Genomic DNA, 23951 nt, shown 5'->3' with positions numbered 1-23951 from the left:
AACATGTTCTTCTAATAACCTTCAAGTGGTTAGTAATTTAGCTTTCTGCACATCAACACCAATTGTGTATTATGTGAGGAGATAACATAGCAGGAAGTTGAGTGAATGTAACTGTTGTTGTTATGGGACATACTCGATGGTGGCTTAATTGGTTTAACTAATGATTCCAATTGAAAGCAGATGGAAAGCTGAGCATTTATTGTATGACTGACCTTGTACATCTGGTTTTAATTTTAGAGAAGTTCTGATTTTGAGATGGTGGCATTCTGGCTATCTAACACGTATCGTTTGTTGGTCTGCTTAAGGCAGTATAGTGGAGATGAGGTGAGTATTTTGAGAGGCCAAGAAGGTTAATACAAAAGTTTAAATTAGATTAGACAATTGCTAAATATTGATCATTGTCTTTAAAAGAATGTGATTATGACATAACTGCCCCAATGTCACTAAGATGCTAATATTTCTCTTTAATTTAGTCTCCCGTTTTGAATTTTCAAAACTATATTTGTGTATTTAGTACTGCAGCACAGTTTAATTGCATGATGCTTCTGACTGGTTGGATCATGATGCAATGGTTAAGTTACTACAGAAGAAACAGTCACTTTTAAGTGAACTAACAGGAATGATCCTTTGTCAAATAAATGTGTCATATATAACTTGTGCTTGTAAAGGTCCCATACTATCAACTGAAGGTTCAGAATTTAACACTGCGCACTTTGACTCAGCAGTAATAATGCATGGATGCAAAGATATTCAAACATACCATAACTTCAGCTGCAAGTGTGAAGTCCAAAAATTTTTCTTTTAACAGAACTCTGTGGAAATGAACACACCGGAACAACGAAAACATGTCTTGAGAAACTTCGACCTTTCCCAACATTGTCTGATTTTGTCAGATCTTGCTGTTCAACTTTACCATCAATTAATCAAAGTTGCAGAAGGAAAGCTTCAAGAAATGATTGGCAAGTGCAGTACTTATGATTATTGCCAGTAACAGAATTTTTTAAAATTAATCTGCACAGCTTAACATTTCTACATACACTGCCTGTTAAGGTAGTTTTGAATGTAGCACCATTGGAGGTCAAAATCATACAGCTTGGAAACAGACCCTTTTGATCCAACCGGTCCAGGCTGACCATGTTCCTAAACTAAACTAGTCCCACCTGCCTGTGCATGGTCCTTATCCCTCCAAATCTTTCCTATTGATGTACTTATCCAAACATTTTCTAAACGTTGTAACTGTACCTGCATCCACCCCTTCCTCCTGGAAGTTCATTCCACATTCCAACTTTTTCTGTTTAAAAACAGCCCCTCATGCCTTTAAATCTTTCTCTTTTCACCTTAAAAATATGCCCCCTAATCTTGAAATTCCCTGCCTTAGGGAAAGGACCATTGCTATTCACCTTTTATATATACCCGTCATGATTTTATAAACCTTGACTTCCTATGGTCCAGTAGAAAAAGTCCCAGCCTCCCCTCCTAACTCAAACCTTCAATTCCCAGCAACATCTTGGTAAATCTCTTAACTGTTTCAGACTTGATAATCTTCCTGTAACAGGGCAATCTGAATGGGACATAGTACTCCAGAAGAAGCCTCACCAACGTCCTGTACAACCTCCACATGACATCCCAACTGCTATACTCAAAGGCCTGAACAATGAAGGCAAGCATGCTAAATGCCACCTTAATCACCCTATCTACATGTGACGCAAATTTCAAAGAATTATGTACCTGAACCCCTAGGTCTCTCTATTCTGCAACAATACCCAGGGCCCTACCATTAATTGTTTAAGTCCTGTGCTTGTTTGTATTACCAAAATGCAATACCTCACATTTATCCAAATTAAACTCCATATGCCACTCCTCAGCCCGTTGACCCAATTGATCAAGATCTCTTTGTAATCTTAGGTAATCACCTTTTACTGTCCACTATACTACCAATTTTGGTGTTATCTGTAAACTTACTAACCGTGCCTTCTATATTCTCATCAAAATCACTTCTATATATGACACACAATTGGACCCAACACCAATCCCTGTGGAACACTGTTGGTAACAGACCTCTAGTCTGAAAAACAGCCCTCCACCGTCACTCTGTCTTGTGCCTTTTGAGCCAATATTGTATCCAACTGACAAGTTCACCCTAAATCCCATGTGGGAAAATCAAAAGGAATTTAACCCACACTTCATATCTGGATTGTGATCTTCAGGAATTTTTTGTGCCTGTCTATATTTTACCACCCATAATTTATCGAACTGACTGTCTTGTCTGTTTTATTCACAAATGTGTTTTGGGCCTTATCAAAGGGGAATAGTTTGTAGTACACTTGGTAGTAGATTAGTAACTTTCTGTGCTGTTTGTTGAAATTGTGTGTTTATAATGGTTATTTTTCTGTTAATGATGGAATGTAGTGTGAATTGTTCCTATCCAGAATAGCAGTCAGTCAGGCAAATGGATCACCTCTGTTCTATAACTGACATTTTTGTGGAACAATGGCGTTCAATTTTTGGCACACAGTTTTTGCAGTTGAAATGCAAAATGTTAATTAAGTCAGCCATCAGTGAAGTTCTGTGGTGTAATTTTCTGAAATATATCCTGTGTCTCTAATATGATTTAGAGAAATGTGTGGTGGTTTTAAACAAGAATAATTCTTAACAGTAAAGTTTGTTTTTAATTTGTCTACAGTGCCTGGAATGTTAGAAAATGATACCATTTGGAGTGTTTCAATTGTAACCGCAAAGCCAGCAGGTTATAGAAAGAAAACAGGAAGTCTTTCTGGAGAAAATACGACATTCACACTGAACTCCATCATTCACCAACTAGGCTTGTTCCACAATATCCTCTCCAAATATGGTTTGCATCCTGAAATTATTAAACAAGTTTACCGTCAGATTTACTACATAATTACAGCAGTCACACTGAACAACTTGCTTCTCAGGAAGGATGTGTGTTCCTTCAGCAATGGAGTCCAAATCAGGTAAAATAAAATCTGCTCGAGTTCTTGGCAACCATTTCAAAAATTATTCTACTTTGTAGTAGGAATCCAGATGGTTAAAAAGGAAGACGAATGATCATGGCTTGATTAATGTACTTAACTGCTGTAGGAGTCAATAGACTAGTGGTATTATTGCTGGACTGTTAATTCAGACTTCTGGGTTCAAACTCTCCTATGGCAGATGGTGGAATTTGAATTCAATAAAAATCTGAAATTGAGTTCTAACGATCATAAATCTGTTGATTTGTGAAAAACCCATCTGGTTCACTAATGTCCTTTTGGGGAAAGCCTACGTGTGACTCCAGACCACAGCAATGTGGTTGACTCTTAACTGTCCTCTGGGCAATAAATGCTGACCTAGCCAGCAATGCCCTCATCCCCACAAATGAATTTTTTTTTTTTTAAAAAAGCAACTGACATCAACCCTGGCATTGGTCAATGTCTGAGGGGCAGATGACTTAATTCGGAACAACAAACAAGTTTCAGTTTAGGTGTTTTTTTTGTTTCAGCTAAATTGGCAGTTGATATATGGATGACATAATTTAATAACATAATCAGCAACTAGAATTGCTTTTCTGGAGTTTCTAGGTTCACAATGTAAATAAGGAATGCACTGAAAATGGCTTCTTTTCTAATGTAGGTCATGCATAGATTTGACATCTTGTGGGTCAGTTTGTGTGGAATACTGCAGTCCCGGTGTTCCATCACAAGCCTACTATACAGGATGTAGGAGTGTTAGATGTGAGAGCTCTGCACTTTGCTGACAGCATGACCATGGCATTTTGTTTATCCTGGGTGGTGGCAGTATTTCTGGCTAGTCTTGTCAACATTTAACCATTGTCGCAGTAAGTTTTTTTTTCAATTGGATGGATTTGCCAACTGCACAGAATTGTGCTGAAAATTAAACCCTTATAATTTCAGTCATTTTCCCCCCCCCCCCCCCCCCCCCCCATACTTTTGAGCTAACCATGAATATAGTGGAGACAGATTGAAATTCAATACTGCAGTTCAAAACAAAGACTTGCTATTTTCATTGGCATATTTAAGATGTAAATGTTTGCACAACAATTAAGGGTCATTTTCCTGATAATGGAAGGGGGCAGGCAAGTTATTCAGTTAAATCTTCAATTTGAACAAGCTACGTTAATGCTCTAAAATTGGAACAGTATTTTGGAGTATTGTCCCCATTTATTACTGTTGTGCAATCATCTTTGAAATGAAAATTATCACCTTACAATATTTATGATCTGGTCTTTTCTGCTGAGACGACAAACATCCTGTGGTGTGTTGCTAAACCACACAAAATGCCATTACAGTTGTGAAAAATGGTGAGTATTAAGTCCTAAAAGCCTTTCTATTGATGTGTTTAAAGTGAATGTTAAGATTGCCAAGAAGTGCTTCTTAGTGAAATGTGTAAATGCTTTTAATTCCCATTTAGATCAATAACTTTTATATAGGAAATTTGAACCTCCAGTTAATAGTTGGAAGAATGGCATCAATATTTTACAAATGACAATTTTAAGTAACAAATAACTTAAAACACAATTGATGAAACCTACTTTTAGTAGATGACTTGTACTTTAAACTGCAAAGAACATTTCCCTTTTAAATTTCTCGCATGTTATGCCTTCCACAGAATTATAGCCTTTACAGCAAATAGTTCAGTTGCTTTCAGTTTTTAATGGATTCTGATATACCCCTTTCACCATTGAGTGGTCATCTCCAGGTGCTTTTTTCATGCAGCTTTCAGCGTTCTAATCCTCAACCACCATCTTGCCTTCACTTGAGGCATGAGCAAGTCCAATCTTCCAGAATCTTTAGCTGGCTGCAAGATGAAATTCAACTGGAAAATGTCTGTCCCTCCTGCATCTAGCTATGGTAGCTCACTTAGCCAAGCAGCCTCTTCTGACTGCTGAGTACTCTCGATGTCCTTTCTGTGATGCAGGCATGAGTCCCCTTCACCACGCTACCACTGCCGGAATGAAAGTTACCACACTTTGGTGCCATCTTGCCTCCGACACTCTTGCCACTGAGTCCAATGCAGACACCACTGATGCTGCCGGTACCACATCAGCCTAAGCTCAACTCTGCTGCCCCAAAGTATCTCCATTCCCAGAACATCAGTGCAAAGGACAAGGCTGAAGCATTTGCATTCTTCTTTAGACTGAAGTACTAAGTGGATGACCTAACTATGTGCCTTGTCCAGAGATTCCCAGTATCATATGGTGCAAGTTTTCTATCAGTTTGATTCGCATCATGTGATAACTGCAAAACTCATTAGATACAGCAAAGACTGAGCCCTGGCAGCATTTCAGTAATAGTAGCTGTACTCCAGAGCTGGTTATGCCCCTAGTTTAACTGTAATGGGGCAGCTTAAAATACTAGCATCTACCCAGCAATGTGGAAGGTGGACAAATCCAACCTGGCCAGTAACTAACACATATCTATCTACTCTGGATCATCAGTGAAATGATGGAAGGGGTCATTGATAGGTCTATCAAGCAACCCTTTCTCAACATGAGCTTCTCACTGACTTCAGCTTGGTTCCACTAGAGCCACTTGGCCTCTGACCTCATTATAGCCTTGGTCCAAACATTGGCCAAAGAGCTCAACTCTTTCCTTAGAGTTATATGGTTATTTATTATGTCATCAAGTTTGTCAGACAGTTTAAAAGCTTGTAATCTTTGGTTTAGGTGAGCCTTTTGTTACTTGGATTGCTGAAATATTTGGAGTTGTCATCATCCTCTTGCTCTTCCCAATGCAGAAACAATGTCAGCCATCTAATTGAATGGCTAAGAGGCAAGAATCTACATCAGAGTGGTGCACTTGAGATACTGGAGCCACTGATACAAGCTACGCAGCTCTTGCAATTGAATAAAACAACTGATGAGGATGCTGAGGCAATCTGTTCAATGTGCACAGCACTCTCAAAGACGCAGGTATGGTTCACTTCACTGTAGTTTAAGCATATATACCACAGCCACCTAAAAATATTGGACAGTGCTTTTTGTTTTTAAAACAGTGTTAGACTCCAGAAATGGTTTAACATTTCTGTACAGTTCTGGTCACCACACTACCAGAAGGATGTGGGTGCTTTGGAGACAGTACAGAAAAGGTTTGCCAGGATGTTACCTGGTATGCGGGATTTTAGCTATGAAGAAAGGTTAGATAGACTGGTCTTGTTTTCCCTGGAACGCAGGAGGTTGAGGGGCGGCCTGACGTAAGTTTAAGATTGTGAATGGCATGCATAGAGTGGAAAGTATGAGGCATTTTTTCCCAGGGTAGAGGGGCTAACTACTTGGGGAGGACAGGTTCAAGGTATGCGGAGTAAGTTTAAAACATGTGTGAGGTACCTTTTTCACAGAGGACGTGCTGTCAGAGGAGGTGGTGGAAACAGACACAATAGCAGCATTCAGGAAGCACCTGGATGATTACATGAATAGGAAGGGAATAGAGGGACATAGATTCTGTAAGTGAAGACCAGTTTTAGAATGGAAGGGCAAAATGTGTTAGTGCAGGCTTGGAGGGCTGAAGGGCCTGTTCCTGGGCTGTATTGTTCTTTGTTCTTTAGGAGTGTCTTTAAGATGAGAATGAAAATGCTGTTGGAATGATAGGCATAGTTGGGGAATGTGTACATATTGCTAGTCTTGAGATCAAAAAGGATATTGTAGCAATTGATATGATATAGTGGAGAACAACCAGAATGACTGGAGGGGAGGAAGAGTTCTAAGATTGTGAAGAACAATTACTCTAATTGGGTTGCTTTTTCCCACTTGAAATCATAGCATTCTTATTCCAAAGTAACTGGATATCCTAGATCAGAACTGTACAAAGTGTCTGAGACAAATATTCAAAACTAATGCATAACACAATTTCTGTGAACAAGCGGTGAAGCCACTGAGTAGCTTTTTTTAGACTATGGAGCAGGTAACGTTGATTCTTGCAAATGCAAATCAATTTTTTTGTAATATTACAAATAATTTGAAACGCGTGTTCCATAACATGGAAGGCACAGGTGACTGAATCATTGGGTGTTTTTGTGGAATTCTCTAATTTCCTTTCATTTTGCATCTGTTGTAGATTTTTTTGATAATGCTCATGAGTAATAGACATCTGTATTGTTCGTTGAGCTAACAGGTAATAGGTGGGGAAACAACATAGCTAAACAAAAGATAAATGTCTATTTGTTATTTTGTCTGGGAATCATCATTTCTTATTATTAGAAGAACAATTGCATACTTGAGGGATAGAAAAAAGGTCAATATGATCCTTGCCCAGGATATCAGCAGAAGGAGCCCATTCCTTTGTCAGAGCTAAATGGAATTTCAGCTTCAGCACATGATTCCAAAATTATAGCCCTGTACAGAAAGTAACTTTCTTAGGCTGACTTGAACAGGGCCACCTTGCTGCTGAGGAGAGTGAGTACCATGTTGTTTTTTAAGGCTCTGGAACCTTACAACAAATTTCCAGGCGCTGCTGGACATGACAATGGTCAAGTAATGCTGGAGATGATCGACTAAGCCTACCAAATTTTGAACGCTAGCGTTACAATTTGGTAGCCCATAGAGGACAGTGTTTGGAATAAGGCTCCATCCCTAAAACTTTTGCTTGGAAGCTATTGTCGTTCTGTTGTCAGTCCTCCACATGCTTTCAGTAAAGACCTGAGTACCCAACTGTAGATCTATCCTCTGGACAGCTTGAGAGAAACTTGCATTAGATGACTATTGTTAGCACCCAAGTGGGTAAACAAGGATGACTGTTATTTTCCCCAAAGGAGGATCTCTGAGGTGCAGTTTTGAAATCTCCAAAATCTGGATAGGCACTGATCATGTGTTTCAAAAACACAACTTCAAGTGACAATGCTTAATGTAGTTAGGTTCACTTGCCTATTACCTTGCAGCACCTGTCCTCTTCTGGTATTTAGTATTCCAAACTAATAAGCTTTCTTTCTAATTCATTTTTACCCTTTGATTTGTAACAGATTGTGAAAATTCTGACTCTATATACACCTGTTAATGAATTTGAGGAGCGTGTGACTATAGCTTTTATAAAAAATATTCAGGTAAATATTTTTTAATGTTGATTACTCAGTTGCAAACATTCAGTAATCTAAGCCTAATTTTAGAATTATCATGTGACCATCTAATTTTTTTTGTAAAGTTCTATTTTGCCTTTTGACTACTGTTTGAAAAGTGAGATGGTTTGAGAGGTGGGAGGATTTTGGGGCAAAGATTTTTGCAAAGTTTCTAATGCATATTGACTAAACTATGATTTAGGTTTTGTCTTCACTGTTCAATAAAGCAACATGTACTGCAACTGGGCCAATACAATCTACCCTGCTCCCTTGGAATTCCTGAACAATCAAATATAAATGCTTTTAGCGCTTCTTCTTGAGCAAGTGTAATTAATGGTAGTACAATACTACATAATCAGCATGCCTTATCAATTATTTTCAGAATATATTGATTGGCAGTGCTTATTTATAGAGTAAAGGTAATTTGCCTCTGTTTGTGAATAATGGCGTTAATCTTTGATTAAATGTGATCCCAAATCTACCATGTGGCTGGGCCTTCTGTAAATTGCTTTTTTATTGTTAAATAAACCAGTGTATTCTCTTCTGTCCTCCCTAAAAAAAAAGTCAGTTTGAGATCTTTCTATTGGACAGCATGGAAACTTTGTACTGAGTTGACTACTGGATTAAATACTGAACTAAGCTTAATTGGTTTTTGGCAGGGAGTTTGGCCTTGTGATCTTTTTGATAGTGTATTCCCATGATTTCTATAATTTAGTTATCTTGCCCATGGAATGCAACCTAGATTTAAACCTTATTGCTTTTCAGATGAATTAGATATTTCAAAACTAATAACTCCTCTCTATAAACTAACCTGTACCACACTTGGAAATAAATAGTTATGCTGGATGTTGTGTCTTGCACAGGATCGGTTGGCAGGTAGAAGTCCAAGTCGCCGTCTGCTAATGGAGTTAAAACATGTATTTGCTGTAAATTTTCCGATCATTCCTTCACCGGTGAACCTGGACAAGATTAAAATTCCTGAAATCTTGAAACTGGACTTTCTGAATAGAATTTGATTGATCTAAATACAGGCATTTGGCCATCTGGAGTGGGTACACAACTTGCAAGATTTTGGTTAAGAATGAGTTTGATTTGCAGAACTAGCTTATTGCAAGTTACTATAAATAACACAGTTCAACTTTATTATTGCTAACTATTAAGTAAATTCAATTGAAAAGGCCAGGTTTTATTGGAAGTAATTTATTTACGGTTCCTTTTTAAACTTGCAGTATAACTCTGAAATGTGTCTTTGCGCATCTTTGAGAATCCCAAGGTATAACTACAGTTATTTTGGATTCTGAGCACAAAACTGAAGGGGATATAAGTTTGACAAGTTGCAAGGACATAACTGAGAATTTAGCTTGAGGCAACTGACTTGGGGTGACTTGAATTGTAGGTTGGCGTTTTGTTTAGTCCACATGCACTGAATTCCTCATTGCTTGCATGTTTGGTTTAGTGTGGTTCAAAAATGAAATGCTGAGCAAGCTCTCAAATTTATTGAGCAATTAGCCACAACATAATTTATATTTACATAGCACTTTTTTCATTTCATTTCTTTTGCATTTTTTGTCCACTTAAGGAATTGGGCATTTGATATTTAAGACATACTGTTTGTCACTGATTTGACAAGGAGAAAATTTTGAGATGGTCTGAATCATTTGCTTAACATATCACTGCATCCTTTTTAGTTGGAATCTTAAGAGGGAAAACATAACAAAATAAAGCAAGCTTGAGAATGTCGTGGTTCTCTCCTCTTTATACTTAAACTGTTCCTGTATTCTTGATAATGAATTTTAAATAGGTAAGAGGGCAGTTTGTTTGTGACACTGATGTAATATGATCATTGCTGAGTAGCATCTAATGTGAAATACATATTTAAGCAGATACTAATGCACACTTCAAGATGTCGATGTATTTTGTAAGGATCTAACAAAATATGAATGTTTCTGCATTGTTTGAAAATCTGTTGTAATTCAAATTGAAGAAATTAAAGCTTTGTTTTTATATTAAAAATTTCCATGTACTTTCTAAAAGCTATGGTACAATATTTTTATGTGCTTCATGTACTAAAGGAGGACCAACATTCAATCTGAAAATCTATTAAGTATGTCATTTAGTTGTCTGTATCAGATTATTCTCTAAAAATATTGACTAATAATGAATAGTGGAAAAAACTACAATTGCACCATTTCTTTGACTCAGTATATCATGCCATTATAGATGCCTAATATTACTTTGAAGACCTAACAAACAACGTTTCTGAAACATTGCACTGTGTACTATTTATTATTTAAATACTTTTTTTTCCACAATAGATAAAAGCATGTATGTTGTAATTTGGGGTACAAGTATTTTTACAAACACATGGAGGAAGTTGAGTAACCTAGCCCAAAAGTTATTGGTGGTTTATTTAGACTTGATTATTTGACATTTTAATACTGTAAACTGTACCAGCACAATGCTATACAAGATATGTGCCTGTAGCCTATTGGTACCAGTGTGGAGTAATGATACAAAGGTTTGTGGTTTTTGCTTCTCCAGAATATAGCAGCACCTGTCTTGAATTTGCTGTTGTGTCCAGTGGCTTATGGTTACTTTCTAGGAAATCTGACTTTTAAATCCCACTGTCTTGTGAATATCCAGATTAATCTTCTCTGGATGCCATTGCTGTAACCTGAATTTAATATTTTTGTATTTGAACAGGTTGGTTGAATATAGTCTTTTTATTGCAGTCACTTGAGTATTGGATTAATCTTTTTTTTGCATTTTGTGATTAGTTGTGAGTAGGTGGAACAGAACTCTTTTTTTTAAAAAAAAAAAAGATATTTATAGTTAAATATCTTGTGTCTTAGTATGGTTGAAGATGGAACTCATGAGAATGGAGATCAAACTAGCTGTCAAATATCAAATTTTGCACTTAATGCACAATTGTTACTATAAATGAAAATAACTTCAAATAGAATTGATTCTAATTGCATCTAGTTTATAATGAAAGGGATTTGTGGAAATTGATCGCTCTTACTTTATTGAATGTTTCTCCCTTCTGCACAAAGTGCAAGTGACCCATGCCATAGAGTTTTGGCTCCCCTTAAATGATGTAAGTGCAAGATATCCATACAATTCATTGACACTTTTTTCTGTCAAACTAGAAAGGGCTTTATAGTTGTAATTTATTGGATCACCTTGCACTTTTTTTAACATACAATAAAAAAAATTCAATGACAAGTATGGACAAAAGTTTTCATCTGTTGGTTTTCTTTGTGAAGGTGTTCATTTTATTTGTGCTGCTCTCCATTCTATAATATTAGTTTTTTTTTCAGATTTTAAAGTCAGAACTTCAATTCCTTTGAGTGCTGATTTATGAAACGTTTGCCAACAATTTGTCAAAAAAAGTAGTTGTTCATAAATTAAGCATGTGTTAATATCAATAAACAAAATATTACACTGTTTATAGATAGGATCCTCAAACCAGACTGCTCAACATTTTTTCTGGAATTCACTTGGATACATTCAAAAATCTTTTTAAAAGCTGATTTTTGTTTATTCAGGTACTTCAAGCTCACCATCCATCAAAGAAACTGGTTTCCAAGGTGCAGTTTGCAAAAATACCGACAGTCCTAAACCATCAGTATTCTTAGTATTGCTTATACTCTTATGTTTGCATTACTGTAACACCTGTGCACGCATTGATCTCTGGTCCCCTTAATTGATCTGTAGTGCACCAATGATCAGGATTGCATGTCTCAAATTGCTACTCCACCCAACCCCAGAGTTTCTACTTCTGAGCAAATAAGCAAGATTTTGTGCTGACTTCCATTTGTTGCTCGCGTTTTAAGGTGTCATTCTTTAGTCTAATAACTTGCAGTAATTCACTTGCTAATCAGTCAACAACTAAGACCTGCACAATTGTTGTTAAATGTAATAAACATCTAAGGATGCTTAGTCATCTCTTCTAAGCTGGTCAATTTTTCAAAAAGAAATGTTAGTATGAGTGCAAATGAGTTCTCACTGTCATTAATTAACCAAGTCTAACTTAAAAATGTGTATGACTCACATTATAATCAGATTTTAGCATCTGTAAATCTCAGTATGCTGAAAAATTAAAAGTTGGGGTTTGATTTAACAGGGAATAGTGCAGTATGTTTGTAGAGCCACCCCATAATCTACCATTGTGTATAGCTTTACCCAAGTAAAAAATACATCTTTTAATAGGTTATAATAATTAAAGTACTCCATTCATAATAAATAGTTGTAAATGATAAAATGCTACTGCTGTGAAAGAAAAGAATTGTCATTCATTTTTCAGGTTTATAGATATTCAACCAAAGATCTAAAGGTAAATTTGAAAAGTTTTTCATGCTATCTCCTAAAATGTCAGGCAACAATATTTATATTGGAGCTGTAACCAATGAAGGTTGTGAATTTTACATGCTTTTCCTCCCAGATCTGTTTCGAGCTACACCTCTCCTCTCGAATGTTATCGCTTTCATGCTATATCTATTTTGCCCAACTATGGGTATGCCTTACTTTTAATTGTTACTGCCATTGTAGGTCAAAGTACATACATTTCACATCGTCTTTATAAGAAGGTTCCTCTTGTGCTTTTTGGGAAATTCAATCCTGTAATTACTTTTATACACTTGCTAACCTAGCATTCATTCCCTTTTATATTGTTACCCTCCCCTCTAATTTCAGTTTTCAGTAGCTCTTTCTATGTATGCTAATTTTGTAGAAATTTGCTAAGCACCTTTAATAAACCAGACTGCTTATCTTGTTTATCTGGAATTCACTTAAATACAATTAACAATCTTCTTCTCGTTATATTCAATCTTTTCAAAGCTGACGTTTTATTTTTAAAAATCCTAGTGTTTATGCTTATCTGCAGTAGAAACAAACTTCCAAGGTACAGTCTAGAGTACTTTGTCATCCTTTTATACTAGATTTGCCAGTTATTTGGATGAACATTTTTTAAAAGTCATTGCTTTTACCAAATAATATTAACTTTTTAACATTGACTTTGGGAAATATTTTATCCCTATTAAGCTGGTGGTAATGCCATTTTTCCTGATTTTTGGCTCTATAGATAAATACAACTGTTTGACCGGAATCCTTTTTTTCCAAAATGTTAGAATTGTGATGTAAACTGATGTTTTTAATGAATTAATCTTTATAAGTTTTTGAATTTTTGAATTAGGAACTTCATACAGATTAAAACCCACTTTTGTTCATTAACGTGTAAAAGAAGTCACCCATGGCTATAAAAATAGTTACAAGTTTTTTTGAGGCCTGGCTTCAGAGTGAATGGATTTTTGTGCAGCACTAATATATATTGTTTACCTTGGATTGTTTTGAGACTAGGTAAATAGTGGGGCTTCAGTTTGTTAGAGACTTGTGGAATTCTTTTTAAGCTTCAGGGAAACACCCATAGCTTGGAAAAGGGAGAAATTTTAGTTTTCAGTTCGATTGGGCAGAGTCCTGTGAAGTCCTTGGACAAGGATGGCTATACAGACCAGTGCTCCTCAGGAGGGAAGGATCTACAGTGAACTAGGTCCATCTTTAAAGTGAAGAGTTAGTTAGCCCCAGACCAGAAGTGTTGTGATAAAATCCTGAGTAAGTTAAGATTCTTGTGAAGATTTGTAGCTCGGGTTGTGGATGAGGTTGTTGGCTTACTCGCCAAGCTGGCCAGTTATCATACAGATGTTTCATCACCATGCAGATAATGTCACTAGAATGGCCTCTGTTGAAGCAATGTTATTCTACTGTGCTTGGTATTTATATGATCCAGTCTGTTAAGTTGGGTTCTCTCATTTCCGGTTCTGTTCTGCATGGTTTAATTCCACATGTTTGTTGATTTGTATTATGGGTTGAAAACCAGGCTTCTAGGAATTCCTAGCTCAACCCAACCACACACAGGATGGTTATGTTATCCCAGTTAAATTGATGGCCTTCATTGCCAAGTGCACTGAGACGAGGGGAAGTTCATGTTTTGCTGCTAGCTGGTGTTCGTGTATCCTGATGGCTAGTTTCCTTCTGGTCTGGCTGATTTTAACGTTTGTTGCAGTCACTGCAAGGTATTTTGTAAACTACGTTTGTCCTGCATGTCTTGAGTATGGAGTCTTTGGTCCTTGTGAATGTTTGTTGTAGTGTGACTGTGGGTTTGAATGCTGCCGTAATTGCTAGTGGTCGTAGGAGTCTCATTGATAGTTCTGGTATGTTCTTGACATAGGGTAGTACGGCCAATGTATTGGGGCGTACTGTGTCCTCTTAATGTTGTCCATTTAGTAGGCACCTATGGATGAAGTTGTTGGGATATCCGTTGTTAGCAAAGACCTTGTAGGCGCTCGTCTTTCTCACTGCATATTTCTGGTATTTTGCAGTGAATAGTGTCCTAACACAGCTTTGTTTGTGGATGTTGGGGTGATTGCTGTGGAAACTGAGGATTTGGTCAGTGTGGGTTGCCCTCCTATTCACTGTGGTTTGGAACTCCCCATTGGTCATTCGTTCTACCCTGATGTCTAGAAACAGAAGTAAATTGTTGTCTTCCTCTTATCTCATAAATTTGATCCTGATGAAAACGTTGTTAATGAGATGGTGTATCTCTCCTAACTTGGTGCGTTTAATGATGACAAACATGTCGTCCATGTATCAGATCCACAGTTTTGGCTGTATGAGGGGGAGGGTAGTGCGTTCCAGTCTTTGCGTGACTGCCTTTGCTAAAAGCCCTGAGATGAGTGACCCCATAGGTGCGCCATTGATTTTGTTTGTATATTTGGCCATTAAAGATGAAGTGAAAGGTGAGGCATAGTCTGACAATGTTGTCCTTGCTGATGGAGCTGTTTGGAGTCTGTTTCTGGATGTAATACTCCAGATTCTGGATTAACAAAAACAAATTAACAAAAAGTGAAGACAAAATAGGAAGCAGCAGAAATACAGACTCCAAACAGCTCCATAAATATAAGTGGAGTAGAACAATATTGCTTCATCGGAGGCTGCACCGATAATAATACCTAGCATTATGACAAAACGTCTGTACGATAACCAGCCAGCTTGGCGAGCAAACCAACAACTTGAGTAAGTTTACTTAATACGCACCCAAGTTTCAACATGGTTTCTTGGAGATTATCTTTATCTTTAGTTCCAGTCTAAATGTTGGTCAGAAATGACCTAAACATGACAAGGTGTTAGATACAGAGACTCTGGTGTGAGGATTGTAGGAATGGTGTTTTGTGGTATCATACAAAAGTTTATCTTTTTAATATTTATAAAGAAGTATTTTGGGATTAATGGATTATACTCACAATGCAAATAAAGATTTCAAACAATACAAGTAATGGCTTAGTTTATTCTATTTTGTCTTTTTTTTTGTTAATTTGTTTTAGTTAAACCAGAATCTGTTGTATTACATGCTTAAATTTCATTTTGGTTTCAAGCCAGGTTTCAGCCTGGGATCTGACTTGTACAATATTAACATTAAGAGATGATTATCCACACATCTCTTCACAGATGCTGAAAACTTGTATTTCCAGAATTTTAAAAAAAGCACCCTTCATTATTTCAAAATATTCCAAACTGCCTCAGAGCTAACAAAATAATCAGAAATAGACCATTGAGCCTCATGAGCTTGTACCATCATTCAATTCAACATACCCAGCTTTGATTAAATGTTTGAAGGGATGTTAGCGACCTATATTTATCCCTATTTGGTATCACCTTTTGAATTATTTGGTTAATTTTGCTTTTTTTTTTCTTCCTTAACTCACCCAAAAGAAGACTGGACAGAATTGTACAATTTCATTTCTAGACCAGTGAGATGACTGTATATGCTGGTATCAAATTTCCTTCAGTCCCTCTAGATGTATTAGTAGTAGTAACATAGCAGGTACTGTTGAGGAAGATTGTTATATTTCTAATGCTGAATATCTCAAAGTGGAATTAAGAAACCCTTCAATTGTTGAATCTGTAGGAAATTGTTAATTAATTCTTGATCCTGATGGAAGATCTTTTTCAATTTCATGAAAATTAATCCAGAAACCCACAATGAAGCAGAAGTGATAATGAATATTCAGCCATAGAAAATGCCACACCCTTCATTTAGGACTATTTTACTGTCATGCATTCCCTCACTTACAAAAGAAAATCAGTTCTTACATTAAACTTTGCATGTAAGGCAGCAAAACAAGTGTCACCCACAGTGAACTTGAGAGAATACCACTGTTGGTAGAGCAATGCAGTTTCAAACCAAAAGCAAAGGTTACCTTGAGTTCACCACCGAGGATTAGACAAAAGTTTTTTTTTTTACTCGCACAATACATAATGAATGTGGGGGGGAAAGTATGATGAATGCTGTTCTTTTCCCTCTGCCGCCCTCCTATTTAATGAGGTGGCAAGATATTAAATTCTACTTTTAAAGGGTCAATTCTGTAGTTGTAGGATGGTAACTTTTCTTAATGCATGGATTGTTTAGTCCTAGTTTAACCCTAATTTGCTGTAGGCTAGTCAAAAGGCTTTTTTTGGTCTACACCAACAAAGTGCACATCCAGGTATGTGCAGCATTACATGGTGGCTAAGGGTTACAAGACATCAATGTAATTTTGTTTTTGCTTGATTTAATAGAAAGGCAAGAATGAACTGTAAAAGGTATGTTTTTAATTTCTTCACAGAAGAAAGAGCTGCATATGGTGGAGTTTAAAGTTACTTTCAGTTTAGAGAAAATGGTCTTTCACTAGATATGATTTTGGGTAACGATGGAGTTTTTTTTTGGAGGATTTGTGTACATAAAGACATGTTCTCTGCACACTTACATTTTAAAACTTCAGTTGTCATGGTTTTAAGCAACCAGTTGTCAGATAAATCGGGTATTAAAAGTTTTCTCTTTCCAATTCAGACTCTAAATATGTTTGTGTATTAGGTATAGCTTCGTCAGCTCTCGTTGCTATCTGACCATTGAAGACATTTTAGCATTTTAAAAGCAATAAACCTCACCATTTTATCCTACTGGATTGTGATGTTATTTTTATGTTGGGTGATTATCGTAGTGTTTTAATCTCCATAGCTTACTTTATGTCAAAACAAAGTTCAAGGTTTTAAAAATAAAATGAAAAATTAAAATTTCACAAACATGATTAGCCAAATTGACACCATTTTTTTTAAAAAGTAGCAATCCATTGCCAGGAAACAAAGTTTAACTAAGCACCCAAGTTTAGTTGATATTGGAATGAAGGGAAGCTTGAGAGTGAGCATGTTGGCTTTTCCACTGAAGTACGGTGGTTGTAAGTGAACTTTGATACTAAAGTCAGTCTTTCATTTCCAGTTTGGAACTAGAAAACCTGTATTCGGTGTCCTTATTGCATATTGTTGTAATATTTTGTGTAAAATTGTAGCTAATGTAACAACACTGTTACAATATTTTTCAGTCACTGCACAAGCTAACACAAAACTGATTATTAGATGGAAATTTTAGATGGTCTTGAGATTGGGGATTTTTTTTTTTTTTAGAGATTACCTTTACCTTTCCATTCTCTCATTTGAGAATTTCAAATGTATGCTATGGAACTAACCTATTATTTTTCAGCAGTGATATTTGTTTGAATTGCAACAAATTAAAGGCAAAAACTTGGGTCTAATCCTGTAATTTGTAGAATACCAAGCCTGTTTGTGAGTATAGCTCAGAGTAGCAATCTGTTCAAGAAACGTGGAATGTGTAAGAAATTGGCTACACCAGTGAGTATAAAGAGACTTTGGCATTTTGGTATTGAAGAGGAAGGTAACTGAGACTTTTCACAAGAGGTATATAAGTTCTCTCAGCTGTAGGTCTCTCCACAAGGACAGGATCACAGTGCTCATTGTACACAGGCTCAGTAGAGTCATGCGGGATTTACTAACACAAGTGATATTAGCCTTAAGGGAAAGTCAATCCAGTTGTTTGTGAATATTCATATTTCTAAGGACTAGATGCTGCCTTTTCATGAACAAAAAAAAATTAATTGTCCACGCTGGCAAAAAAAACTACAGATAAATCATGCATATACCAAAACGTGAATCAACCTCTTGCTGAATTTTTTTTGCTTATTTCATAAGTGGGACATGTGGCTTCATTACATGAGAAAACTGAAGCTCCAACGAGTTAAGAAATTAGTTTTAAACTTTGATCTACATGTGATTTTGGCCACTTTTCTCAACTGCCCTCTTCAGCAGAACGTATATCAGATTTTAATTTTACAAACTCCTTTGCCACTTCATCATTGTTTCTTTGTGAAAGTATCCTGAGGACTGTTAGTCCTGTCTCATCCATATGAATTCTGCGTCCAAGTGGTAACCAGCAGGCACAGCTTCCCTTCTGTATGATATCACGCAGTTGCATCACAGCAATACCAACACTTCGATCTTCTCGGGCAAAACAGTAATCTTTCACACAAATCTGGAGTTCATAGCTTTCTGGGCCATCCTCAGCGCTCAATGTGCTGTAAAACAATGAAGCAAATTGATTGCATAGAATGGTTACAAAACTAATCCATCCCTAGCTTTTGTACAGTATCCAACAATTATTTAGCATTTTTTTGGTCTAATACAGATAGTTGCAATCAGTAAGGATGAAGTGAGTTGACATTGGAATAATTTTTTTTGGAGAAAGCATAACAAATTAACAGTTGCAATTTAAGGAGGGAAAGAGAAAAGTGACTACCTTGATATTGTGGGTTCCTGTCCTGTTTTAATTGGTCTTATCTGTTTAGCTGTTCTGGTAAGTAAATCCCTTCATCCCAGCAATCACCCCAGTGAATATCTTTTTGAATCACCTCTAATACAAATACCTATTTTCTTTAAAATACAAGGACCTGAAACTAAAGGCAGTACTTAAAGTATGGCCTCATCGACACCCTTAGTTTTAAATTCCAGTTGTGTTTTTTACTTGCACCTGCATGCTAACTTTACTCCCTAAACAAGAACATCCAGCCTGATGTTTGGCAATAGACTTATCAAAAACTTCTCCATAAATGTCTGGAAATCCAAATACACTAGAGCTACTCATTCCCCCTTTAGCAACTCTGCTCATTATATACTCAAGAACTTTAGTAAATTTGTCAAAATTGTCCCTTGACCCTTAGCCCATTTGGGTCTGAGTTGAGGAAAAGTGCCTTCACTGATCTTTGGGATTCTTTTTAACTGATAAAAAGAGCTATGGATGCTCCTTGATTTAGATTGTTGACAACTAGTGTGATCTGGGGCTAGGCAGCTCAGTGGGTATCTCCTCCTACCCGTCAGCCAGAGGGCCATAGGTTCACAACGTGCTCCTGGGTGAGGTTATGAAAGTATCCCACAACCGGTGCAGGCAAGCCAGCACTTATCTGTAACAGTCCCCAGCCTGGATAAAATGAGAAGGGTTAGTGGCAAGTTATTGTTTGATTGTAAAGACCATTTGCAAAATCCAGCATTGTGGTCATTTCCCAGATGTTAGCCAACAAAGGGGATGTACAGCTATTTGATTAGTTAGAATATGTAATCAAGGTTGAAGAACAGAGGATCTCTATAAATGGTCTATTCCTATTCATTTGTAGGTTGAATTAAGAGCTGTTTATTTATTACTCTGCAATATGATTTCTTATTCTGAGGATAAGATAACCCCATTTTGTTTGCTAAATGCATGTTTAGCCTATGATCAATGTATAAGTTGACACTGCAATTTTCAGCCAATAATTACATAGGAGTTGGCCTCTTTTTCAGGTCTGATGTATATGTGTTCTCACATTATTAGTTGGCACATGGAATTAAGCAGGAAAGTGAATGTACTATTGCCAAGTTTGCAGAAGATGCGAAAAGGGGAAGGCAAGTGGTAAAGGTGGCAGACAGGTTGTGAGTTGGCAAAAAAACTTGGCAGAAAAATATTATGCAGGGGCTGTTTTTTGGTTGCTGCGACTTAAGCTAAGTGAATTTTAGGAATTTTAAGTATGCAAAGAAAAAGCATTAAAAATTTGTGGGTAAGGGAAGGGCAGACTTTTGTGAAAAGTTTTATATTTAGAGCTGTTTCTTTTGGGCTATAATAAGTTTTAAGTTCTGTCAGCACAGTGTCGATAAACATGGATTTGAGCAAAGAGTGGGTCCTTTTAGGCAAGTGTATGTAGGCTAATCTTTAAGGGGCAAATATGGCAGTCAGTGGAGTGGTATGTTCTTCCTGTTGAAAATTGGCAATTAGGGAACAGTTGATTGTCCCTGGAGACTGTCTGAAGAGGCAGCTGAAGTCGTTGAGGAACATAAAGGAGCCACAGTGATGGTTAGTAGCTTTAAAGATGTGGTCACATTGCAGGTACTGTCACGAGAGGTAGGAAGGTAGTGCAGGAATCTCCTGTGGCTATCCCCCTCAAATATATACACCATTTTGGATATTTTGGGGGAGAACAGTCTGAGGAAAATAAGTGGCATCCAGATCTTGGGCACCAAGAATGAATCTAGTTCTGTGGGGTTTGTCAAGATTCAAATGAGCAATTGCTATAGGAGTCTCTCCTATTCAGGATGGATTATTACCTCCCTGATGCCAGGGTCAAGGACACCTTGGAGCAGTGCAGCATATTGTCAAAGGGGTGAGTGAGAAGCCAAGGTTGTTTTACACATTTTAATAAGAACAAGACAGATGAAGGGTTGAGGCTTTGCAGAGTGAATATAAGAAGTTAGGTAGGGTGTTTAAAAAGCAGAAACTCGAGGTATTAAATCTCTGGATTACTTCTGGTACCACGTGCTAGTGCAAGTAGGAAGAAGATAGGGCAGATTAATCAGTGGCTGGGGGAAATGGTGCAGGGGACGAGGATTCAGATTTTTGGATCACTGGGCTCTCTTCTGTGGCAGAAGAGATCTGTTCAAAAGGGACAAGTTTCACTTGAAGTGTAGCCACTCCCCCACCCCTCCATCCTCAGTGGGAAACTGAGGAACAAATGTAGAGAGATCTCAGATGTGTCATAGAGTTTTAAGACTAGGGGATTTAAACTTTCCAAACATAGACTGGGACTGCCATAGTGTTAAGGGCTTGGATGGGATGAAATTTGTTTAAATTTGTTCAAGAAAATTTTCTTTTTCAATACATAGATGTCCCTACAAGAGCAGGAGCAAAACTTGATTTCTTGGGAAAGAAGGCAGGACAAGTGACTGAAGCATTAGTGGAGGAGCACTTTAGGGCCAGTGATCATAGTTCTATTAGTTTTAAAATTGGTATAGAAAAGGATAGGCCTTGTATAAAAGTTAGTGTTCTAAATTGGAGTAAGGCCAATTTTTGACTGTATTATGCAAGAATGTCCAAAAGTTGATTGGGGCAGATTGTTTGCAGGTAAAGGGACAACTGGCAAATGGGACGCTTTTGAAATGTGACAGAATTTAGAGGTAGTATGTCCCTATTAGAGTGAAGGGTAAGGCTAATAAGAGTGGGAAACAATGGATGAATGAAGATATTGAGGCTCCGGTCAAGAATAAAGAGGTAAATGTCAGGTATGGACAACTGGGATCAAGTGAATCTCAAATGTAAGGGGAGTAAGGACCTGAAGAGGCAAATCAGGAGGCCAAGAAGGGGGATATGAGACAGCGATGGCAATATGGTTAAGGATAATCCAAAGAGCTCCTACAAATACAAATATATTAAGAGCAACTTAGAGAGAGAATAGGGCCTGTTAAAGATCAACAAGGTCTCCTGTGTGGAACCATAGGAAATGGGTGAGATACTAGACAAATATCTTGTGCCAGTATTTACTGTGGAGAAAGGCATGGAGACTAGGGAAATTGGAAATAAATATCAATGTCTTGAAAACAGCCCACATTAAAGATGAGGACATGCTAGAGGCCTTAAACATCAAGGTGGATAAATCTCTGAAACTGATCAGATGTATCCCAGGATGTTGTGGGAAGCTGGGGAAGAAATTGCACGGCACCTAGCAGAGATCTTTAGCCACCCTCCAGTCCTCTGACTGCTCACCCATGGCTGTAAATGATAATGTGCCTTTCTTAAATAAAGGCAGCAAGAAGCCAGGGAACTATAGACCAGTGAGTCCGACATCTGAGATGGGTAAGTTGTTGGGGGTGATTCTGAGCTAGAGAATTTACATGCATTTGGAGAGGCAAATATTGATTTAGGGATAGTCACCGTAGCTTTGCGTGTGGGGAAATTGTATCTCTCTAACTTGATTTGAGTTTTTTGATGATGTGAATGAATGAGAGCAGCACAGTAGATGTTACCTACATAGTCTACCATGCCTTTAATGCATGGTAGATTGGTTAGTTAAATTAGATCATGTAGGATCCAGGGAGAGCTTGCCAATTGAATACAGAATTGGCTTGATGGTAGGAGACAGACAGTGACGGTGGAGGCCTGTGACCATCGGTATTCTGCACTGATTGAGGCCAGGTCCACTGTCATTCATATAAATGAATGAGAATTTAGGATTTAGTAATACAAACAAGACAGGACTTGTATAGGTAATAGGCTCCTGGGGAGTGTTGTTAAACAGACACCTCTGAGTTCGGGTACGTAGTTCCTTGAAAGTTGCATCAAGGGTAGACATGGTGGTGTTTGGCATGCTTGCCTTCCATTGCTCAGACCATTGAGTACAGGAGTTGGGGTGTCATGTTGTAATTGTACAGGATGTTGGTGAGGCCACTTCTGGAGTACTGTGCACAGTTCTAGTCACCCTGCTTAGAGGAAGGATATTATTAAATTGGTAAATCTCTTAGAACCCTTTCCAGGTACTGGAAGGTTTGAGTTACAAGGAGAGGCTGGATAGACTGGGACCTACTTCATTGGAATTTAGGAGGTTAAGGGCTGACCTTAAAGAAGTGTATAAAATCATAACGGTTGAGGAGTTCAAAACTAGGGGGCATATTTTAAGGAGAGATTCAAAAGGGACCTGAGGGGCAACTTTTTCCACAGAGGGTGGTTTGCATGTGGAATGAACTGCCAGAGGAAGTGGTAGATGCAGGTATAGTTACAACATTTAAGACCTTTGGACAGGTACATGGATAAGAAAGGTTTTGGAGGGATGTGGGCCAAACACAGGCAAAAAAAAACTAATGTGGTATACTGTATCCACTGCTCCTGATGTAGAGGAGGTCACATTAGGGAAACCAAGCAGAGGCTTGGAGACCGCTTTGTGGAACACCTACCCTCAGTTCGTGACAAACGACTGCACCTCCCAGTCGCGAACCATTTCAACACCCCCTCCCACTCCTTAGACGACATGTCCATCCTGGGCCTCCTCCAGTGCCACAGTGATGCCACCCGAAGGTTGCAGGAACAGCACCTCATATTTCGCTTGGGAAACCTGCAGCCCAATAGTTTCATGAACATAGAACATTACAGCGCAGTACAGGCCCTTCGGCCCTCGATGTTGCGCCGACCTGTGAAACCAATCTGAAGCCCATCTAACCTAAACTATTCCATTATCATCCATATGTTTATCCAATGACCGTTTAAATGCCCTTAAAGTTGGCGAGTCTATTATTTTTGCAGGCAGGGCATTCCACGCCCTTACTACTCTGAGTAAAGAACCTACCTCTGACATCTGTCCTATATCTATCACCCCTCAATTTAAAGCTATGTCCCCTCGTGCTAGCCATCACCATCCGAGGAAAAAGGCTCCCACTGTCCACCCTATCTAATCCTCTGATCATCTTGTATGTCTCTATCAAGTCACCTCTTAACCTTCTGCTCTCTAACGAAAACAGCCTCAAGACCCTCAGCCTTTCCTCATAAGACCTTCCCTCCATACCAGGCAACATCCTGGTAAATCTCCTCTGCACCCTTTCCAATGCTTCCACATCCTTCCTATAATGCGGTGACCAGAACTGTACGCAATACTCCAAGTGCGGCCGCACCAGAGTTTTGTACAGCTGCAACATGACCTCATGGCTCCGAA

General features: G+C 37.8%; 2 protein-coding genes across 2 annotated transcripts in view; one reads left to right on the top strand and one right to left on the bottom strand.

Moving 5' to 3' along the window:
• LOC109931109 (protein unc-13 homolog A) overlaps positions 1–23951 on the bottom strand; it is a 342784-nt gene that overhangs the window by 14890 nt on the left and 303943 nt on the right. The gene's annotated exons all lie outside the window — the stretch shown is intronic.
• LOC125486475 (unconventional myosin-Vb-like) lies at positions 231–9987 on the top strand. Its single transcript, XM_048614131.1, has 6 exons — positions 231–324; positions 809–959; positions 2684–2975; positions 5758–5932; positions 7975–8055; positions 8931–9987. Exons 1-6 carry the CDS (start codon positions 256–258, stop codon positions 9081–9083), a joined length of 921 nt encoding a protein of 306 aa, XP_048470088.1. The 5' UTR covers positions 231–255; the 3' UTR covers positions 9084–9987.

The sequence above is a fragment of the Rhincodon typus genome, chromosome 29, assembly GCF_021869965.1.
Source record: "Rhincodon typus isolate 14 chromosome 29, sRhiTyp1.1, whole genome shotgun sequence".
In the NCBI taxonomy this organism is placed as follows: domain Eukaryota; kingdom Metazoa; phylum Chordata; class Chondrichthyes; order Orectolobiformes; family Rhincodontidae; genus Rhincodon; species Rhincodon typus.
The sequence above is the reverse complement of the archived record's forward strand: the minus strand, read 5'-3'. Positions and strand labels throughout refer to the sequence as shown.

Excerpts from the sequence above, each read along its gene's own strand:
- LOC125486475 (XM_048614131.1), top strand. The coding sequence starts at position 256 with ATGGTGGCATTCTGGCTATCTAACACGTATCGTTTGTTGGTCTGCTTA. Across the intron at positions 5,933-7,974 it reads CAGCACTCTCAAAGACGCAG|ATTGTGAAAATTCTGACTCT; the intron begins GTATGGTTCACT and ends GATTTGTAACAG. Across the intron at positions 8,056-8,930 it reads CTTTTATAAAAAATATTCAG|GATCGGTTGGCAGGTAGAAG; the intron begins GTAAATATTTTT and ends TGTCTTGCACAG.